Raw genomic sequence first — 22,932 nt, forward strand, 5'->3', positions numbered from 1 at the left:
GTGAATGTCTTGAGATAACAGGATGTTGTCATGTTATCTCTGCCTTCAAATTGCCATCGATAAAATGCAATTATGTTTGTTGTCCGTAGTTTATGCCTGCCCATACCATAACCCCACCATCACCATGGGGCACTCTGTTCACAACATTGACATCAACAAACCACTCACTCACACAACGCCGTACACGTGGTCTGCGGTTGTGAGGTAGGTTGGACATACTGCCAAATTCTCTAAAATTACATTGGAGGAGGCTTATGGTAGAGAAATTAACATTCAATTACAGTGCATTAGGAAAGTATTCAGACCCCTTCCCTTTTTCCACATTTTGTTACGTTACAGCCTTATTCTAAAATGGATTAAATACATTTCTTCCCTCATCAAACTACACACAATACCCCATAAGGACAAAGCTAAAACAGATTTTTAGAAATGTTAGCAAATTTATAAAAAATGTAAAACTGAAATTTATAAAAGTATTCAGACCCTTTGCTATGAGACTCGAAATTGAGCTCAGGTGCATCCTGTTTCCATTGATCATCCTTGAGGTTTTTCTACAACTTGATTGGAGTGAACCTGTGGTAAATTCAATTGATTGGACATGATTTGGAAAGGCACACAACTGCCTATATGTAGTCCCATAGTTAACAGTGCATGTCAAAGTAAAAACCAAGCAATGAGGTTGAAAGAATTGTCCGTAGAGCTCCGAGATAGGATTGTGTCAAGGCACAGATCTGGGGAAGGGTACCAAAACATGTCTGCAGCATTGAAGGTCCCCAAGAACACAGTGGCCTCCATCATTCTTAAATGGAAGAAGTTTGGAACCACCAAGACTCTTCCTAGAGCTGGCTGCCTGGCCAAACTGAGCAATCACGGGAGAATGGCCTTGGTCAGGGAGGAAGCCACTCCTCAATAAAAGGCACATGACAGCCCACTTGGAGTTTGCCAAAAGGCACCTAAAGGACTCTCAGGCCATGAGAAAGAAGATTCTCTGATAAAACGGAGCAAAGTACAGAGAGACCATTGATGAAAACCTGCTCACAAGTGCTCAGGACCTCAGACTGGGGCGAAGGTTCACCTTCCAACAGGACAATGACCGTTAGGACACAGCCAAGACGATGCAGGAGTGGCTTCGGGACAAGTCTCTGAATGTCCTTGAGTGGCCCAGCCAGAGCCCAGACTTAAACCCGATCTAACATCTCTGGAGAGACCTGAAAATAGCTGTGCACCGACGCTCCCCATCCTACCTGACAGTGTTTGAGAGGATCTTCAGAGAAGAATGGGAGAAACTCCCCAAATACAGGTGTGTCATACCCAAGAAGACTTGAGGCTGTAATCGCTGCCAAAGGTTCTCCAACAAAGTACTGAGTAAAGGGTCTGAATACTTTGCTGAAATTTGCAAAAATTTCTAAAAACCTGTTTTAGATTTTGTCATTATGGGTTACTGTATGTAGATTGATGAGGGGGGAAACGATTTAATCCATTTTAGAATACGGCTGTAACCTAACAAAATGTGGGAAAAGTCAAATACTTTGCAAATGTTTAAAGTGGCATTTTATTGTCCCCAGCACAAGGTGCACCTGTGTAATGGTAATGCTGTTTAATCAGCTTCTTGATATGCCACACCTGTCAGTTGAATGGATTATCTTGGCAAAGGAAAATTGCTCACTTACACTGATACAAACAAAATTTGTGCACACAATTTGAGAGAAATAAGCTTTGTATGCATATGGAACATTTCTGGGATCTTTTATTTCAGCTCATGAAACATGGGACCAACACCTTACATGTTGCATTTATATTTTTGTTCAAACACATGGTTTGATTCCATTCCATTCGCTCCTTTCCAGCCATTATTATGAGCCGTTCCCCCCTCAGCAGCCTCCAATGACTTCTAGATATGAATTTTACCCATCATTTCATAGACCTAAACACAGTATGGACATTTGAAAATCACTCTGCCCTAAGATAATAATGTTAGTAAGAAAGAGACTAAAAGGATATCTGTCAACCTCTTACACATGAGCAGGTGCAAGCTGGTGGCATTTGATGTCTTTCTCCCGTCACTGGACAGCCACACTGGAGAAAGGGCAAACCTGTAATTGTCTCAAGAAGGTCAAAATGCAAATCTTAGCCGCCACACTATCACCCATACAGTATACTCGTGAATAAATAGACGGTCTGTTTTTTAATTATTCTGTCTGCTTCTTTTCAGACTTTTGGCCAGGCAAAAAAAATATAAATATTGTACATTACCTGATGTCTCCCTTATTGGCCAATGTGGTGTTGAAAAAAACAGTGGCCAGATACAGTAAACAACCACTTGAGACTATTGGATATAGCCGAACCATCTAAGAAATCCCATATGTTATCCCTAGAGTATGTGTGAATGCTGTGAGGCTTTCAAATCCAGCTAGAGAATTTCTGTAGGCCTTATTCATTCTAGGCATCACCTGCCTCCCTGTGGAAGGTAGACTGGAGTTCATACAGGTAGCCCAATCCTGTTGACATAAGGCTGTGTTTACACAGGCAGCCGAATTCTGATATTGTTGAATTAGAACCGAGCTGATCTGATTGATCAAAAAACAAATTAGTGAAAACAAATCTGAATTAGATCCGAATTGGGCTGCCTGTGTAAACGCAGCCTTAGATCAATGATTCATGGTAGATGGGTGGTCCCTATAGAATGATACCTGTAAGCGAAGTGGATACTGGATATTGGATAACCACCATTACCAACAACCATATAAGAAGACATTGGGCCATATAAACAAATGTCTTCAAATTTCGAGAAAAACAATGTTGTCTCATTAAATATTTACTTTTACACTTCTAAAAGTGTAAGATATTTTGCAAAGAACTAGTTAATTAACCTCATGTTGTTATCTGAAATGTTGTTAAATGCCACGTAATGTCTCCAAACAATTACCTCCTGATTGCAAATGCCAAGAGCTGACATTCACATCACCTCATGCCAAGGTCAGCTCTGCAACGTAGAATTTGGCATCCTTCTTTGTAAAAAAAAAAAAAAAAACGTACTTGGGGATTGTATAATCTTTTTTTCAATGATGCAGGTTTTTTATTGTATTTTATTGTTTCTACTGCAAGTTGCCTATCTTCAGTTTGTGTCAGTTAATTAATCTAAAGAGCTTTTAATGCTGTCCTTGTATTTTAAATGAAACAGTTTAGTGGCATCTGTTTCACGTGGCCTGATGGTATAAATGTGTTTCTTTCTGCAGCCTCAGCAGAAAGCCTGGCATTGGCTGCGGTTCTTCAAGTCTCAGGAGACTTATTCTATGAAACAAACAACTATGCGACGTGTAATGTGCCATCTGATATCTATTCTAAGGCTATTTGCATGGCACACTGGTTCATTCTGTTGTAGCTTTCTCTTTTGCTGACCAATGACCAAAGTACTGTGTAGAAGTCAGCATTGTATCACCACTATTTGCAGTTGAGAATGAGATGCTCCCAAAACTAACATTAGGCCAACACAGCAGCATGGTTATAGTGCGGGTGGTATACTGCTGATGAGGATGTCCTTCTGCTCTTATAAATGCTGCTATAGGAACTGAATGTTGTTAGGAACTCGAGTTTAGTTTTTATTGTGCAGGGCATGGGAAGGGAGGATAAACACTGCTGATGTAGAGTTCTGTCTGTTTCCTTACCATCTGTTAAGGACTAGTGCTGGATGTACGTTGGGTCCACCGCTCCATTAGGTGGGTAATGGAGGTTGATCATCATCGTCAGGGCAAATGAGCTGTGATAAATGAAAAAGATGTTCAAAAGGATGGACCACTACTGTATCCAAGTCAGGAGGTGGGAAATAAAGGGGGGGAGGATGTTACAAAAGTATGCACAAGGTATAACAAATATAAATTGAAGCTATATGAACGTAAGTTTATGTCCATGTTGTATTATCAATGTTGTGCAATTGAATAGACACAATATTATTGGAAAGCCAAGAAAGTAGCTTCCATTTTGACCGTATTCTACAACCAAATAATACTGTATATTTACAGTTGTTAACTTAAGAGCCTTGTCTTTTACAATAATATAACTTGATGTATTGTTTTGGACTTTGGAGAATTGTCTCTACAATACCATGAACTGAAATAGACAGGAGAGGGCTACAACAAATCTCCCAGCTGTCACATCTGTCAAGGTCATGAAGGGAGAACCGTTTTATTTTTCACATTTTAGAGACTTAACTTCCTGAAACATAATTTGCAGATACAACATGAAAGTGGGGAAAGCATGAAGAGCTCTCTCCACTAATCCCACTTCCCAGCATCATTCTTTCATTTGTCAATTTTCATTCATTCATTCATTTACAACTGTAATGGGCAAAAAAAAACATATTTGCCACATTTCCATCTAACACACATTTACTTCTGAATTGGCAAGGAAACTGATTCTTGAGAAGGTCTCTCTCACTCTATTTTCTGTTTGTTTTGCTCCCTGTTGAGGCAGAAAGGACAGGTAATCCACGCGGAGATTATCTGGCTCTCATGTAGCACAGGTGCAAGAGGCTGATATGACACAAAGTAGCACCCCAGCACCACCTCATGTGGAGATAGTGTTAGGGATTGTCCAGATAACATTTAAAGTCTCTGTCCAGCGTTCCAGATTTCTATGAAATATTTACCTAAAATTAAAGGTAGACTCAATGAAATGACGTTGCCACAAACAGCACTAGAGCTATTGAGATGAGCGAGATGCAACACTTCGCTCTCACACAGTATCTGCGCCTTTGCACGGGTCCGCTTCACACTGTGTAAAGCGTGGTAGCCACAGGACCAAAACAGCGGAGAAATTGAGCCTCGCGCTTCAACGCTCTCAGTTGTTGCAGAAATTGACCCACTATGCAGTTAACTTTCTGCATATATGGCATATCGCTGAGTCCACCTTTAATTAAAATATAAATTAAATAGATTATAAATAAGGATGTTAAAAAGCAGATTTTCTATGTGTCCCTGCTAGGTCTGAGTGGAAACAACAGTGGTTTTGGCAACGACAAAACAAGCATACACTTGGATATAAAAGGTAGCTACCAAATCCACAGGGCTGCGCACAGCCTCACTTTATTATAACAGCAATAAATGCAGAATGATTATTTTACAAGCGTGAGTCGTTTCCGTCCATTGCTTTCACTATTACTGTATTTTTGTTTGTGGTTTCTAGGCGCTACTGTAAATTAGCTAACTAACTGCTGCTACATATATCAGTCAATCACAGCTACCTAGGTTTCCTCTTGACATCCAACTTTTAACTACAAACCACAGGATTTAAAATAGAAGGGAACGGCGAGATGGTTGTTGTGTGGAGGATCTACTTTGGCTAGACAGCTAGCTAAGTTAGTCTCGATAGCTAACGTTAGCATACTAGTTTACCGATTCTAAACAGCCAGCAGGCCAACTCTTACAAACCACAACATTTGAAATAGAAGTGACTGGCGAGATAGTTGTTGTATAGGCGTTTGTCCTGTTTGCTAACACTAGCCGCTTGTGCGGCCTCCCATAGAATTTGGGGGTTAAAAGGAAAAAGCTGCTGGACCAATCACAGACAGGCCTGTCCCGGCCAAGGAGGATGATGTCATTCTCCAAGCAAATTTCAAGCATTTTTTGAGATGGGGTTTAACTGAGTGTGTTTTCTCAAATGTATTATTTGTCCACAACTACAAGGACGAGTCAACAACATTATTTGGGTATGAGCAAACAGAATATAAGATTTTAAATGTTGATTTTCACTGGACAGGTACTTTAATGCAAACAGAGCAGCTGCCTAGCGTCGTGTTAACACCATCGCTATTACACTATTTTCTATAAAATCATCATAGTGCCACTTTTTACTTTTCATACATATGTCACATTTTTTTAAAGTATTGTATTGTCAATCTAATTTATTTTTTGTATTAAATAAGAAATTACTTAATGCAGTGAACTTGGCAGAAAATAGTGTATGAAATAAAGAAAGACAACTATATACAACATCTACCTATATTACCATTTATTATATTTCTCATTTATAGGTCTTTTCTCATTTTCTACATGTATGATTTTTGTTTATCTGGTTTGTTTTATTTGACTTTTCCTCATGCTTTATAGCGAGAGCTCATGCATTAGGGCCCTTATTCTAGAGACTACAGTGGACTGGGCACATCAATCAAACGGTGCATGAACGATTACAGGACGGCAAAAGACCCGGTCAAAGTTCACAGTCAACGCTCACAACTTGGTCAGAGAAAGCAAACATACGTAGAGCAGACCCCCTCATAACACCCAAAGGTTGGGAGGGAGTGATCAAAAGTTATTCACAATGGTTAACCAGCCATTCACTTCTGATGCAGTTCAAGTTTTTTTTTTTTTTTTTTTTTTTTTTACATCACAAGTTGTGCTTGGTCCCCTTTCAAAAACTGCAATTGCCTTGATTCTTGTGGATTCTTACAACTCTATTCAAAATAAACAAATAAGAAAACATGCCAAGTGTGGATGAGAAGTGTGACAACACAAAAGGGGAAAAAAATTACAAAATGGGCTTTTTCACGAGAGGTGTCTGATTCCAATGAGTATACTTAGATAAAGTACTGTACATGAACATTTCCGAGCCTGTTAGAAATACATTTTGGGTATATTTTCTTTTTTTTGGTAACATGTTAATTGTTAAAAACGACACAGAACAGGTCAAAATGATCTACAGTTTCATACTTTTAAATTGCTACATTAAACACAGGGATCCATTTCAATTCATTAAAAATAAATAGTCCAAAGAGATGACATTGAGCAGTATAAAACACAGGAATCAAAATGAAGAGACCAGAAACTTTGTTTCAAACAAAAATGACAGATTAAAGAAACAAAAAGCAAATAAAAATCGTCTTTGGTGAGGTAAGGCTTATGATGACAGACAAAGAAAATTAGCTCAAGTTACCTCAACACTCATGGCTAAATATGAGCTAAAATAATTTCAGTCGTTTTTTTTTTTGTCAAGCTCCCAACAAATGCTACACGGTGATAGCAAAATGTTGTCTGTGTGTTCAAATAAAAAAGCAGTACATAAAGTCCACTGCATCTGTCTGGCAACCACAAGAGTGTGAGCCATTCTGCAATTGCATAGCAAATAACCGCACTGCAAGAATATCCATAGAAATGTACGTTTCAAAGGCCATGTGCACTTTAGTATCATTTACGTCATTCACTGTAAAGGGAAAAAGGAATCAAACATTTTTCAGAAGTGAATTAGGCCTACCTCAGATAGACTTAGATAAAAACATGTCATTATCAGAGAGCATTCTCAATCAGATTTTTGGAATCAAAAAACACACGTATCTATCACTATTCAAAAACAAACGAGCATATCGTCCTCAGACAGTGCAATGCTTTACACCTCACAGCGGAAACAAAGAAAAGACTGCACATGAAAAGTGCAAGAGAGGACATCAGCCTTCAAGACAAGAGGAACGGCCACAGCACTAATACTTAGGGAAAAGACAGCAAAATAGTTATTGTTATGACCACTACTGGGAGGTAAGCTTGAACGCTTTCTATATATTTGGCATAATTATACAGTGAGTGTAGACAAGGTTTGTCTGTAGATAGCCAACTGATTTCAGTTGATTTTTTGCATGTATTGATTTATAAAATGTAATCAACAAAATCCGGTAAAAAAAATCCCAGGTTTCCAGTACAGCTGTCGTATGTCACATGTTAGGTTACTAGTGTAAGTGGAATGAACGACATTAAACTAACAAAACATCGATAACCATCATTCTGTTGACACGAACAATAATGAAAACAAAGGCTTTTTACAGTAAGTCATTGAGAAAAACAACAAGACAAAATTCAACCAAATTCAATGTCTTAACGGTGAAAAGTGGAGTGATCAGGAGAGGGAACAAGGGTTGGGCGAGTGTCGTCCACACACAGAACAAATAAAGTCGAAACAGCTGGTAGGAGTAGTATCGTCATCTGAGCCTCCCTCTTCCTCCCGTGACAACAACCATACACATTTTAGAACGACATAGTCATTCTATTTCTATGAAAAAAAATCCACTCAGGACTGGAGTGAGAACTGGTCCTGTTCGATAGGCTTCTTGACCCAGGCTCCCAGTCCTGCCTTGTGGAATTCCTTGGTCAGAGTCTGCTTGGCAGCATGGTACTCCAACGCTGCCTGTTTGGCGTCATGGTACAAGCTGGGTTTGGCACCTTTGATTCTCAGAGTCTGTGAAAGCTAAAAGGCAGGAAGAGAGAGGTTTTAATTGGACAAGAATAAAACACAGTAAGACATGATTGAAGTGAACAATCAAGTGAACAAACAGAATGTTAAACCATTTAAATTGAGTTATTGGAACATAATAAGTCTCAACTACTCAGCCATGCACAGTAACAGCTACATGAGAGTATATATGGTGATGTGCGGGTTAAGTAGCCTACCTTGCAGTATAGGCGCACCCAGCGGCTGTAGAGGGCGTGCTTGCAGAGCCTCGAGGGCCGTCCCAAGTCGTCCTTGCCTGTCATGGCGTTGATAACCTCCAACCCCTGGTCTCCCACAGCCCAGTTCACACTGAAGTTAGGCGCTTTACCCGGTTGCCGTGCTTCTGCGTTGCTTATTCCTGCAGAGAAGAGAAAGTGACATAAAACGATTCCTTTGTGAGATATACAGTACCTGTCAAAAGTTTGGACACACCTACTCATTCAAGGGTTATTCTTAATTTTTTACATTGTAGAATAATAGTGAAGACATCAAAACTATGAAATAGCACATGGAATCATGAGGTCATTTTATATTTGAGATTCTTCAAAGTAGCCACCATGTGCCTTGATGACAGCTTTGCACACTCTTGGCATTCTCTCAACCAGCTTCTTGAGGTAGTCACCAGTAATGCATTTCAATTAACATGTGTGCCTTGGTAAAAGTTATTTTGTGGAATTTCTTTCCTTCTTAATAATGAGTTTGAACCAATCAGTTGTGTTGTAACAAGGTAGTGGTGGTATACAGAAGAAGCCATATTTGGTAAAAGACCAAGTCAATATTATGGCAAGAACAGCTCAAATAAGCAAAGAGAAATGACAATCCATCAATACTTTAAGACATGAAGATCAGTCAATGTGGAAAATTTCAGTGCAGTCGCAAAAACCCTCAAGCGCTATGATGAAACTGGCTCTCATGAGGACCGCCACAGGAAAGGACGACCCAGAGTTACCTCTGCTGCAGAGGATAAGTTCATTAGAGTTACCAGCCTCAGAAATGGCAGCGCAAATAAATGCTTCACAGACTTTAAGTAACAGACACATCTCAACATCAACTGTTCAGAGGAGACTGCATGAATCAGGCCTTCATAGACGAATTGCTGCAAAGAAACCACTACTAAAGGACACCAATAAGAAGAAGAGACTTGCTTGGGCCAAGAAACACGAGCAATGGACCACCACTTCTTTGTGAGACACAGAGTAGGTGAACGGATGATCTCTGAATGTGTACAGTAGTTCCCACCGTGTACCATGGAGGAGGTGTGATGGTGCTTTGCTGGTGACACTGTTAGTGATTTATTTAGGATTCAAGGCACACTTAACCAGCATGGCTGCCACAGCATTCTGCAGCGATACGTCATCCCGTCTGGTTTGCACTTAGTGGGACTATCATTTGTTTTCCAACAGGACAATGACCCAACACACCTCCAGGCAGCGTAAGGGCTTTATGATTCCATGTGTGTTATTTCATAGGTTTGATGTCTTCACTATTATTCTACAATGTAGAAAATAGAACACATTTTGTTCTGGCACTGTATGTTTTTCAGGACAGTCCAGGGGCTGTTGTCTGACATAAACTACGTAGGAGGAGGATGTAGGATGAGTAGGATGACAGCCAGACCCCTTACCGCTCAGAAGTGGCCGGTTGAGGTTGAACGTCTGAGGCAGGTCCTCAATGTCAGCGATCCTCTGGTACATGGCTCTGGAGAGGTGGTCTGCGTGGTACAGGCTGCCCAGGATAATGCTGGAGAAGTAGACGGGCTCTGTGAAGTAACACATCAGAGAGCCCTGGATCCCTACTACGTTCCACCTGAGAGAAGGGAGGCAGCGAGAAGTGGTGTTCATAGGGAGGCACTGCTTTCTTTTGAGTCACATGACCTTTCTGAGTCTCACCACCACAAAGCACAGACGTTCCCGAGCGCAAGATATGACTAAGACCCAAGGCTAAGTTTAAAAACTCTTGACATTTCGGATTTTACCCTGAACATTTGGATCAATCTGAACGTAGAGGTTGAATTTGAAAGTGTCTACTTGTACCCGGTTTTTCTCCACCTGATAATGCATCCTGGGTTGAAGAAAATAATATGTAATAGCCTCTCAGTTGGACATTTTCTATTTTTCGAACATTAAGCTCCACTTTTAGTGATGAAGGGTGTTTATTGCCTGGAGTCAGATGCTATTCAAATGATTCTGATTGGTGCATTCCTTAGGCTAGCTACCCTCGCTCAAGTCCCAATCACTTGTGTATCATTCTGCCAACAGAGCAGTGCTACAGGTGTGATTATGCTAGAGCCGTGATTAGCCCTTTGATTAATCTCCACGGAAATGGCATCCCTGCTGGGAGTGCCCTAGGAACTGTAACAGCTCGTCAAACTGCAGGTGCGTAATCATGAACAATATTGTTGATTACACACTTTAGATCTCAGTAAAGGTTGTTAGATTGTTCCTTCGAGGCTTGTTCTCTGGGCCTTTTTCTGTCCATGGGATTTGCTCAAGCAAAAGCCTTTGCGGCTGTCTCTGACTTGTGAAAAGTCGTAACAAAGTTCACAATAATGGCAAAAAAATGGTAGATTTACATTGTTGGTGTTTTTATGAATATCACATGTAAATCTTCATTCCATGAAAATGACTAGACACCTTCTGTATGGTTACAGTTTGACTGGTTATCGAACTGTAGACAAAGTTTAAAAAAGGAGGGGTGTCAAAGAGAGACACAGACCTGGCAATCTTGTCACTGCAGGACATGGTGAGCAGCCTCTCTCCCTGCAGTACTCCGTCCCAGGTCTGGATGGTGTTACTGACTTTCACAGGGATGGTCCCCTCCCCAGACTCTATCTTGGTCCTCAGCTGACCACGAGCCTTCCTGTTAGGGTGCCTGTCTCCCTGATCTGTGGATGAAATGGAAAGGGAATAAGAAGAAGCATTTTTCAAATGAAGACGAAGAAGAGCCACCTAGTGAGAAGTCTCACCCTCGAAGGCAGCCTCGTGGGGTGAGAAGATGCGTGCGTCTCCGCAGGGCGACGTGCTGATGTACAGGTGGAACTGCACGTTGTCCTTCAGACGGAAGCCCTGCTTGTTCTCGCACCTCGTGAATATCGACTTCTGCTGCTCCTCTCTGTTGTTACTATGGCAGACGGACAGACAGACAGACGGACAGACGGGACAGACGGACGCGTGGTAAGAAAAGGGTAACCGTTTCTCTACATTGGCATTTGTTTCTTCCGGTAAAAAAAAAAAAAAAACATTTTTGGAGTCTTGTTGACCAGTCAGTTTCTACTAACCCTAGTCTCCGTGGTTACAGTGACTTACCTGAGGAAGTGTTCCAGCTGTGCGTACAGGTACCTAAGGAGGGAACGACGAGCAATGATCTCAGCATGGCAGTCGTTCAAAGCCAGGCCGCGGTCGCTCATGTACTCGCCGTTTATACACTTGGTCCCGGTGGAAACACAGATCACTTGTGCCTCCTTGACATCGGTGCCTGGTTGAGATGTGTGGATTGTGAGACAAAAATGGTTTAAAATGGTATATCAACGACATCGTCTACTGAATACAGTGTATCATTTGTTCTTCTTGTTTCATGATGCAGTGATAAAATCAACTAGGAAATGTGAATTGATACCTAATCCACAATGTAAATTACACAAACATCTTTTGTGATTAGTCTCTAATGAAAGCCCCCGTTGTGATCCATGCAGCACCAGCGGGGCTCTCTCGATTTGACAGAGAGTCAGAGATTAACAATCAAGTTGAAGTAAAAAATAAATAAAAAAGTTATTCTAACAGTACCTGTTGTCATGACAATGCCTGCTAGGACTTTCCGTCGTGCGTGAGGGGATGTGAAGTTATCCGTCAGCTCACTGAACTTGTCAACCACCAGACCGGACACAGCATCAGCTAGAACCTGAAATAACCACCAAGCAGAGCATGAGATACCGAGGTTCTGCATCATAACATCCGAAGAAAAACCCAGGCCTTAAAACCAGAGACTAAACCTCGACAGAATAGAAAAGTTGAAACGTTACGACGATCACCTTCTGGCTTATCATATAGCTCTGATGAAACATCTATGATCAATTGAAAATCTAACCCCAACCTCCACACGAATGTGTACATTAGAAATCACAGAGGCAATGACAACCCAGGGTACTCCTAAGAGACACTGCTTTCTCAAACTGAAGCTCAGGTAGCAGAACAGGAGACAGGCTAGTGCAGTATAATAGATTCGAGGTGCCTACTTCTTCAGGGATCAGACATACCTACTGTAGATAAAAGGGTTTAGATAGGGATGAGTGACAGACAAGACACCGGGGAGCTTAAACTCTGCAACGCAAATCATCCGTCCGCTTCATTGACTGATCTGTTCTTAAACAGGCCAACGGAGCAGGCAGCTTGTCTGATCAATAGGTATGTTTGAATAGCATTCGGGAGCTGATGTTAATTAAGATTGCAGTTTAATTTACCTTGCCTCGTCAGTCGCTATCTCAGGCAGGAGGGATTAGGGGTACGGGATTAAGTGACGTGTAAATAGATTTGAGTGTACACAATGCAACGTGGAACGTTCAAGGCTGTAATGCACCACTGTCTCTCAAAGCCTCGTCTCCCTTTTCAATTAAGCCCTGTCAGAGGCTTATAATGAGCTGGTTAAACCATTAGGTCAATTAAACTGAGAATAGTTCATAGGAAGTGAACACTGAATACTGCCTGCAATGCAGGATGAACCAAACTGACATATGTGACCAATGCCCTCTTATTTCATGGGGTTAAACCACCCAGATAGAGTTAAGAAGAGTCTCTGCATACTACTACAATTGTTCTACTGCTCCACAAGATGTTGGATGGGGAGAGGGAGTTTGTCCTGCGTTATGAGTTTACTATGTGCTATTCTGTGCCATAGAGTCAAAGTAAAGCTTTTCAAATAACCATATGAAACAAGCATGTCATCCAACAGTCTCCGAGTGAACATGATGTAGGGAGTAGTAGTTCTTACCTGCGGCAGGTGCAGCTGCAGGCCCTCTCTGGGTATGGGTTGTCTGGACGGTGTCTGGTCCAGTTGCATGTTAAAGAGGGCAGAGAGAGCAGCCTGTGCCGCCCGGGCCTTGGCCAGCTTCTTATTGCGCCCTGAGCCTTGGAACGTCTGTGTGTCCACCACCACGGACATGGCAAAGTTCTTGGCGTGGCTCTCTCCACTCTCTGACACAAAGTCGTACTTTAGCCCGGGTCGTAGTTCGTTGAGGATCATGACAGGGTTCTTGGCAATAGCGGGGGAGACGAAGGCCGGGACGGAGGCGGTGAGTGGTAGGCCTAACGAGGACTGACTCAGGCCGGTAGCACCTGAGTTCCCTAGCAGGGGGTATTCTACTAGTCCCAGGGAGCTGAAGGAGCCATTGGTACCGTTAGAACCCAGGTAAAAGGACTCCTCCGGAGGGGCCGGGGTCTCAAACCCATTAAACAACATGTCCGGGAAGTCAGCCTGGTCGGAGGTAAAGTCTGTGTTGACCGTTAGCGTCCGACCCATTGCCATGTGCGCCTCGGAGGCGTTGGGGAACTGAACGAACGACCGCAGAGCCTTCTCAGCTGAGTTGAGCTTAGCCTTCTTCTTGGTGGGGCCAGAGCCCTCGAACAGCTGCCCATTGACCTCGACAGTCATGACGAACACGGGCGCGTGGACCGGACCGGTCTGAGACAGCAGCTTGTACTGCAGTCCAGGCTTGATCTCATTCAGCTGCATCAGGGCATTTTTGGGCAGAATGGGCCCGGGCATTTTCTTACGTTTCTTGGGCCTGTACTTGTTATTGTGATGCCCGTTATTACCCTCTTCTAAGGGACGCTTCCTGCCCCCTCCACAACCTGCACTGCCCCCATTAGGGAGGTGAGCTGCCCCCTCACCCCCCAACCCCTCCTTGGAGGAGGAGACCACGTTGTCCAGGTTGCGGTTTTCCTTAACGTCGGTGCTGCTGGAACCTGCGGTGCCCAGAAAGAGTAACTTACAACGCCTTCGTTGCAGGATCTTGTAAATGTAAAATTTATAGATTCCTTTATCTCTCTTTGTAACTGGACAAGTGATGTGTGTTCCTTTGTATGTTAGATTTTCAAAGCAGTCATTACAGAAAACAGTGTATGTTAAATACACAGTAATATTAGTATCAACATTAACCTTCAATACAATCCAAGGGGGGCCTGAAAAAAACTTGAGGAAAGGACAGATTTCTGAGGAAAATCTTCATAGTTTTTTTCTGTATTTTTCAGAATAAGCACTACCAAAGACATGGCAGTGTAAATACAAAAGTAGCCCCACCAAAATGTCTAAACATTTCAGTGTTAATCTATTCATCTGTGTTATTGAAGAATGGGCTGAAAACATCTAGAAATGTCCTGTGAAGGGCTGCATGACCAATTTAACTGTAAGGCTTGTATTAATCATGGTATCAATAAATTAGGTCTAGCTGTGGTTGAGGGAACACATATCGCCACGTCCTGATTATAAAGCTGATGGAACTGGGTGTAAATTTTCATTTATAACATCCTCCAGCAAAAGCTCGATAGGTTACTCCTTTCGGCGCTCAGGGATTAAATACATCCTTGTACAAAATGCAGGAGCAGAGAAGAAGGTAGCGACAAGGGGCTTGGAAAGAAGAGGGACAACATAAGGATATCGCCACCTCCCCAAAATGGAGACAAACAAACAAGTGTTTTCTGGGATTTTCATGCACCACTGCAGTCAGAAATGTATTCAAATAATAATTTTATTTTCATTTTACTTAGCTCCTGATCAAGTTGCATATCATCATTTTCTAAAACAAAGTTTACAGAGTATATATATCAGATTTATTTTGTATGACTAGGCTGGTGGTTGTGGTAAAGTAAATAACAAGCATGCAAGAGAAAATATAAACTGTAAAAAACACAATGTGGCTAACGCCCTGCGCAACAGGAGGGGAGTAGTGATTACAACCCCATTGGGAAAGAGATTTTTAAACAACAGAGCATTGTGATTGATCACGCCACGACAACACTGTCCGTCGCCAACCATGCTCAGTTCTGACCCAGACACACATACACACAAACACATCCACCAGAAAGCCCTTGAGTAACCTTGGCAACGTATGCCTGTCGGCCTGCCAACAACCCTCCCTGCAGCGAGGACGTCCCTGACCAACACAGTAATCCAAGTGAGCCCCCGTCTGGGTTGGGCTTGGTGTAACAGGGAAGCAGGAGGATTAGGGTTGTCCTAACCCATAACATGTCCTAACATCATAACTGTCAAGTGTGTAATGGGATCCGCATGATGTTCCTGGGCCAAAGTACTGAATTCAACATCTGCTCCATACTGTGGGCATAGATACATAAAGCCCCTCACTCTCTCAGTACCTTACAACATGAGAAAGCCTCATTGGGCTTGGGGGAAAAAAATGTTTTGTTGCCAAACCCTGTACTTTGACTATAGAAAGAGCAACCTTTCCTCAATAACCCTCCCAGGCTTGTTGCAGGCAGTTTAAGGGTGAACTATAACTGCTCTCGGAACCTAAAGGAGGTACTCCGTGGGGTTTTAGAAGCTTTGAGAAGAGGAGCAGGGGGTCAAGCTTAGAATCCTTCTCGTAAAATGGTCTGAAATAACACAGGAGATATCCCCTCATCTCCCACTGAATGGGAGATTTGAACTCTGATCCTACCCTCCTGAGCCAGGAAACCCAGTCTGATGACACGTTCTCAAGGTCAATCCCACACAAACCAATCAGGAAGAGGAGATTTAATACATCGATAGGCCTACAATTCTCCTCCCTGGATTCCTTCCAATAATGTGGTGTTACTGGTAACAGTATCCAACTTGAAAACATATAACCAAGTAAATAATTTTGCACAACTAGGGATATTCTACTATTAGTATGTGTAAGCACTTCACAAGCAAAACAACATGACAGCAAGTAGAGGGACCAGTGTAGTGAAATGGGGGGGGAAGAAACTCACTCATGCTCTCTTCTTCATCTCCCTCCATGGTGAAGAACCTTGGCTGGTTACGGGGCTGCTTCACACCAGCTCGACCTGTAAGACAGACAGAGACACACACACACACACACACACACACACACACACACACACACACACACACACACACACACACACACACACACACACACACACACACACCAGAAAGGAATCAAGAGATATCCTGCTATACAGCGCATTTGGAAAGTATTCAGACCAATTGACTTTTTGTTCCACATTTTGTTACGTTCTGGACTTATTCTAAAATTGATAGATTTTTTCTTCCTCTCATCAATTTACACACAATACCCCATAATGACATAGCAAAAACAGGTTTAGATTTTTTTGTGCAAATGTATTAGAAAATAAAAACTGAAATATCACATTAACATAAGTATTCAGACCCTTTACTCAGTACTTTGTTGAAGCAGCTTTGGCAGCTTTGGCAGCGATTAGAGCCTTGAGTCTTCTTGGGTATGACGCTACAAGCTAGGCACACCTGCATTTGGGGAGTTTCTCCCATTCTTCACTTCAGATGCACTCAAGCTCTGTCAGGTTGGATGGGGAGAGTCACTGCACAGCTATTTTCAGATCTAACCAGAGATCAATCGAGTTCAAGTCCGGGCACTGGCTGGGCCACTCAAGGACATTCAGAGACTTGTCCTGAAGCCACTCCTGTGTTGTCTTGGCTGTGTGCTTAGGGTTGTTGTCCTGTTGGAAGGTGAACCTTCGCCACAGTCTAAGGTCCTGAGTGCTCTGGAGCAGGTTTTCATCAAGGATCTCTCTGCACTTTGCTCCGTTTATCTTTTCCTCAATCCTGACTAGTCTCCCAGTCCCTGCCGCTGAAAAACATCCCCACAACATGACGCTGCCACTACCATGCTTCACTGTAGGGATGGTGCCAGGTTTCTTCCAGATGTGATGGTTGGCATTCAGGCCAAAGAATTCAATCTTGGTTTCATCAGACGAGAAAATCTTGTTTCTCATGGTCTGAGTCCTTTAGGTGCCTTTTGGCAAGCTCCAAGCTGGCTGTCATGTGCCTTTACTGAAAAGTGCCTTCCGTCTGGCCACTCTACCATAAAAGCCTGATTGGTGGAGTGCTGCAGAGATGGTTGTCCTTCTGGAAGGTTCCCCAATCTCCACAGAGGAACTTTGGAGCTCTGTCAGACTGACCATCGGGTTCTTGGTCACCTCCCTGACCAAGGCCCTTCTCCCCCGATTGCTGTGTGGCTGGGCGGCCAGCTCTAGGATGAGTCTTGGTGGTTCCCAACTTCTTCCATTTAAAAATGACGGAGCAACTGTCTTCTTGAGGACCACCAATGCCCGCAGAAATGTTTTGGTACCCTTCCCCATGTCTCATAGCAAAGTGTCGTTATACTTATGTAAATAAGGTATTTCTGTTTTTATTTTCACTTTGTCATTATTTGGTATTGTGTGTAGATTGATGAGGAAAACATGCATTTAATCCATAAGGCTGCAACATAACAAAATGTGAAAAAAGTCAAGGGGTCTGAATACTTTTCGAATGCACCGTTGATAGAATTTATTCCACTGTACATTTTACTGCTTGCTTTTGGAAAATATATCATGTCTCACAGCTAAATTAAAAAACACAAGATGTTACTAGAGGAAATGTACTCTTCCTTTAAGGTTAATCTTAGAGTATATATTATACATACAGTACCAGTTAAAAGGGTGTTTCTTTATTTTTACTATTTTCTACATTGTAGAATAATAGTGAAGACATCAAAACTATGAAATAACACATATGGAATCATGTAGTAACCAAAAAAGTGTTAAACATATTTTAGATTATTCAACATTAGTAGCCACCCTGTGCCTTGATGACAGCGTTGCACACTCTTGGCATTCTCTCAACCGGCTTCATGAGTAACGCTTTGCCAGCAGTCTTGAAGTTGTTCCCACATATGCTGAGCACTTGTTGGCTGCTTTTCCTTCACTCTGCGGTCCAACTCCTCCCAAACCATCTCTATTGGGTTGAGGTCGGGGGATAGTGGAGGCCAGGTTATTTGATGCAGCACTCCATAACTCTCCTTGGTTAAATAGTCCTTACAGCCCTGCAGGTGTGTTTTGGGTCATTGTTCTGTTGAAAAACAAATGATAGTGCCACTAAGCACAAACCAGACGGGATGGCGTATCGCTGCAGAATGCTGTGGTAGCCATGCTGGTTAAATATGCCTTGAATTTAAAAAAAAATCACTAACAGTGTCACCAGCAAAGCACCCCCACACAATCACACCTCCTCCTCCATGCTTCACGGTGGGAACCACACATGTAGAGATCATCCTACTCTGTGTCTCACAAAGACACGGCGGTTGGAACCTAAAATCTCAAAGTTGGACTCATCAGACCAAAGGACAGATTTTCACCAGTCAATGTCCATTGCTCATGTTTCTTGGGCCAAGCAAGTCTCTATTGCTTATTGGTGTCCTTTAGTAGTGGTTTCTTTGCAGCAATTCAACTATAAAGGCCTGATTCACACAGTCTCCTCTGAACAGTTGATGTTGAAATGTGTCTGTTACTTGAACTCTGTGAAGCATTTATTTGGGCTGCAAATTCTGAGGCTGGTAACTCTAATGAACTCATCCTCTACAGCAGAGGAAACTCTGGGTCTTCCTTTCCTGTAACGGTCCTCATGAGAGCCAGTTTCATCATAGCGCTTGATGTTTTTTTGTGTCTGCACTTGAAGAAACGTTCAAAGTTCTTGAAATGTTCCGCATTGACTGACCTTCATGTCTTAAAGTAATGATGGACTGTTGTTTCTCTTTGCTTATTTGAGCTGTTCTTGGTCTTTTACCAAATAAGGCCATCTTCTGAATACCACCCTATCTTGTCACAACACAACTGATTGGCTCAAACACAATAAGAAGGAAAGAAACTCCACAAATGAATGAGTAGGTGTGTCCAAACGTTTGACTGGTACTGTCCATATTCAGCATCTGGACTAATCCTGTCCATGCCGACTGACCATATAGGTCTGGGCAGTCTTTAGTGACTTTAATATCTGTCCCATTATCGCTTGGTTTCGACTAGCTCATTGCGCTTGGTTCATAGAGCCGCTAGACACAGTTGTAATAAACAGAGAAGTTCCTGTTTCCTTCCTACAAATGTGTCTCTATCTTTTAAAACCGTTTAAAGCTAGAAAATATTATGACCCCGTCCCTGAAAGGTATAAGACTCTCAGGAACACTTAGTTGTCTTCTGTTTCCCTCTACAAGCCGCACAGGACTCAGAATGGACCGGACACGAAATCAGACAGCGGGGAAAAGAACGATGCAGAAGATCATACAAAAAGTACGGCCTGATGATCTTCTGAACTTCCCAATGCCGTTCTGGTGCAATTCAGTCACTTCCTTCAGATTGAAATATTGTCAAAAGTACTATCAGGCTGATTTGTAATGAACTGTCATAGCCCCCCCAATTAAAAAAAAAAAAGTAAGCTGTTGATTACATAACTCGGTGGGGTCGCAAACACTTTTTGATATGAAAATGGGGTCGTGGGACCAAAAAAAGTTGGGAAAACCCTGAACTAACTCTTCTGGAAAATGCTGCATTTCACACACTACACAGTACAGTAGCCAATGTTGTTCATTTGAGAATACACAGGAAGTCCTCCAGAAATATAATACCTCAATTATATTTCCCCAGACAGCCATGAAAAAAAAATTTATGTTAAAAATACAGTATCAATACTACAGTGTATAAGACTGAAACCCACTGACGGAATGGAGTATCGGAGGTCTGAATATAGTGTAACCCGAACAAATGTGCATGACAGTGATAGCAACTGTAGGGGGGGGCGGCAGGGTAGCCTAGTGGTTAGAGTGTTGGACTAGTAACCTGAAGGTTGCGAGTTCAAACCCCCGAGCTGACAAGGTACAAATCTGTCTTTCTGTCCCTGAACAGGCAGTTAACCCACTGTTCCTAGGCCGTCATTGAAAATAAGAATTTGTTCTTAACTGACTTGCCTAGTTAAATAAAGGTAAAATAAAAAAAATCAAAGGGAGGAAACTACTGTTCGTGGTGTTCATCTCAGATACTATATCAACCCATGAACAGATGGAGCAAAATGTAACGGAGAGAGGGAAGAGGAGAAAGGAGAGAGAGAGTAAATCAATATAATAATTGTAAAAAAGAAACAGCCTTAAGCTAATCTAACTCACCTGTTCAATTTTACACGGGGCATTTCTCCAGCCAATCAACCCTACAGTCACTGCATTAATAAGGAAGCTGTTGCACATATTCGTTTGCCGAGGAAATCATATAAGGAAATAGTGACTGAATCTACAGTTTTACACATCAGTCAATACAAGCTGTATTGTATCGGACATGCGGTCGTTTCCCCAATACTCATCTCCACAATCTATCTTGACCAAAGCCAAGAAACATGGAAAAGTAGTCGCCTGTTCTCTCTATTCCTCCCTGTGGGATTAAATAGGGTGTTAGATTTGTATTCTGTCCCCCCCCCCCAACGGTCTGTGGTGTGGCGATAACAACATAGCACTTTCTGTAGAGGGAAGAGTAGCCAACAGAATGAGATGCAATAACTTCATAGGAACACTGAGGGGGGGGAAAGCAATTGCATTGGCGGGTCACAGAAACTCAGTGTTGTCCACACAGCTCTTCCTCAGAAGAGAGGGGAGAGGCCCTTGAAGGACAATTGCAAATAGGCCCGGAAAGAAGCAGAGATTTCTAATGCACATTTTCAGAGTTTCAGAGGAGTGGATATATCCAACTAGGACCACAGCAGCACCTATTGCTCAAACATACCATTTCAAAACACTACTGGAGTAATCTCGAAACACACGTTATTTATTTTGGGGGGGGAAATAAATGACTGAGGGTTTCAAATAGAAACAATAATATTTTGATATAAATACTTCACATAGACGGGGACAGTATAATTGGTGTCCCCTCTCTCAAAAGGAACCAAATGCTAAGTCCTCCTGCAGATGAGAGAAAAGGGAGGGAATTGAATGGAGATGATCTGTGATTACCGCAGAAGCATTTATTTGGTGCCGTTGCCTTGAAGCGGTTGCATTTGATAAGCATTCCCACAGAAAAGCAGCCTGCTAAATCTATCCAATCAGGCCAGCCACTACAGACGGAGTGATTGAGGAATACAGACTCCATATATCCCTTCGGTAATGACACGTTCAAGAAGAAGCGGGTGCAGACACAACTAGATATAGAACACATCAAAAATGTCCAACTGAAAAGTTGCTTTTTTTTTTACAACTTTTCTCATTCAATGACAATGAGAAAAGACAATACTATTTGGGAGCAAACGGGCACGTTTGTTGTTGTAGTCAACCTGAAAGCAGAGTAGATAAATCAAACCTGAGTCAAAATCAAATCAAAGTTTATTTGTCACGTTCGCCAAATACAACAGGTGTAGACCTTACAGTGAAATGTTTACTTGCAGGACCTCACCAACAGTGCAATTTGTAAGTTAAAAATAGGTATTAGGTGAACAAAAATAAAAGTAAAGAAATAAAAAAACAACAGTAAAAAGACAGTGAAAAATAACAGTAGCGAGGCTATATACAGTAGTGAGGCTATATACAGTAGCGAGGCTATATACAGTAGCGAGGCTATATACAGTAGCGAGACTATATACAGTAGCGAGACTATAACAGTAGCGAGGCTATAAGAGTAGCGAGGCTATATACAGTAGTGAGGCTATATACAGTAGCGAGGCTATAACAGTAGCGAGGCTACATACAGACACCTGTTAGTCAGGCTGATTGAGGTAGTATGTACATGTAGGTATGGTTAAAGTGACTATGCATATATGATAAACAGAGAGTAGCAGTAGCGTAAAAGAGGGGTTGGCGCGTGGTGGGTGGCGGGACACAACACAGGTAGTCCGGGTAGCCAATGTGCGGGAGCACCGGTTAGTCGGGCTAATTGAGGTAGTATGTACATGAATGTATAACTAAAGTGACTATGCATATATGATAAACAGAGAGTAGCAGCAGTGTAAAAGAGGGGTTGGGAGGGGGGACGGGGACACACACAATGCAAATAGTCCAGGTAGCCATTTGATTACCTGTTCAGGAGTCTTATAGCTTGGGGGTAAAAACTGTTGAGAAGCCTTTTGGTCCTAGACTTAGCGCTCCGCTTGCCATGCGGTAGTAGAGAGAACAGTCTATGACTGGGGTGGCTGGGGTCTTTGACAATTTTTCCTGGATGCCAGGAAACTTAGCCCCAGTGATGTACTGGGCCGTACGCACTACCCTCTGTAGTGCCTTGCAGTCGGAGGCCGAGCAGTTTCCGTACCAGGTAGTGATGCAACCAGTCAGGATGCTTTCGATGTTGCAGCTGTAGAACCTTTTGAGGATCTGAGGACCCATGCCAAATCTTTTTAGTTTCCTGAGGGGGAATAGGTTTTGTCATGCCCTCTTCACCACTGTCTTGGTGTGTTTGGACCATTCTAGTTTGTTGGTGATGTGGACACCAAGGAACTTGAAGCTCTCAACCTGCTCCACTACAGCCGCGTCGATGAGAATGGGGGCGTGCTCGGTCCTCCTTTTCCTGTAGTCCACAATCATCATACGTTGAGGGATATGTTGTTATTCTGGCGCCACCCGGCCAAGTCTCTGTCCTCCTCCCTATAGGCTGTCTCGTCGTTGTCGGTGATTAGGTCTACCACTGTTGTGTCGTCTGCAAACTTAATGAT

General features: G+C 42.5%; 1 protein-coding gene across 1 annotated transcript in view; it reads right to left on the reverse strand.

Moving 5' to 3' along the window:
* Positions 1–4,157: 4,157 nt before the first annotated feature.
* LOC112266547 (double-stranded RNA-specific editase 1) overlaps positions 4,158–22,932 on the reverse strand; it is a 61,212-nt gene continuing 42,437 nt past the window's right edge. The window contains exons 5-13 of the mRNA XM_024444114.2: positions 16,212–16,286; positions 13,234–14,207; positions 12,033–12,147; positions 11,556–11,724; positions 11,216–11,370; positions 10,966–11,134; positions 9,875–10,056; positions 8,430–8,608; positions 4,158–8,226 (exon numbers count right to left, since the gene is read on the reverse strand). Of these exons, the coding sequence (XP_024299882.1) occupies positions 8,050–8,226; positions 8,430–8,608; positions 9,875–10,056; positions 10,966–11,134; positions 11,216–11,370; positions 11,556–11,724; positions 12,033–12,147; positions 13,234–14,207; positions 16,212–16,286 (2,195 nt within the window). The 3' untranslated portion in view covers positions 4,158–8,049. The remainder of the gene's footprint in view (positions 8,227–8,429; positions 8,609–9,874; positions 10,057–10,965; positions 11,135–11,215; positions 11,371–11,555; positions 11,725–12,032; positions 12,148–13,233; positions 14,208–16,211; positions 16,287–22,932) is intronic.

This window comes from Oncorhynchus tshawytscha, linkage group LG14 (genome assembly GCF_018296145.1).
Source record: "Oncorhynchus tshawytscha isolate Ot180627B linkage group LG14, Otsh_v2.0, whole genome shotgun sequence".
NCBI classification, from domain to species: Eukaryota; Metazoa; Chordata; class Actinopteri; order Salmoniformes; family Salmonidae; genus Oncorhynchus; species Oncorhynchus tshawytscha.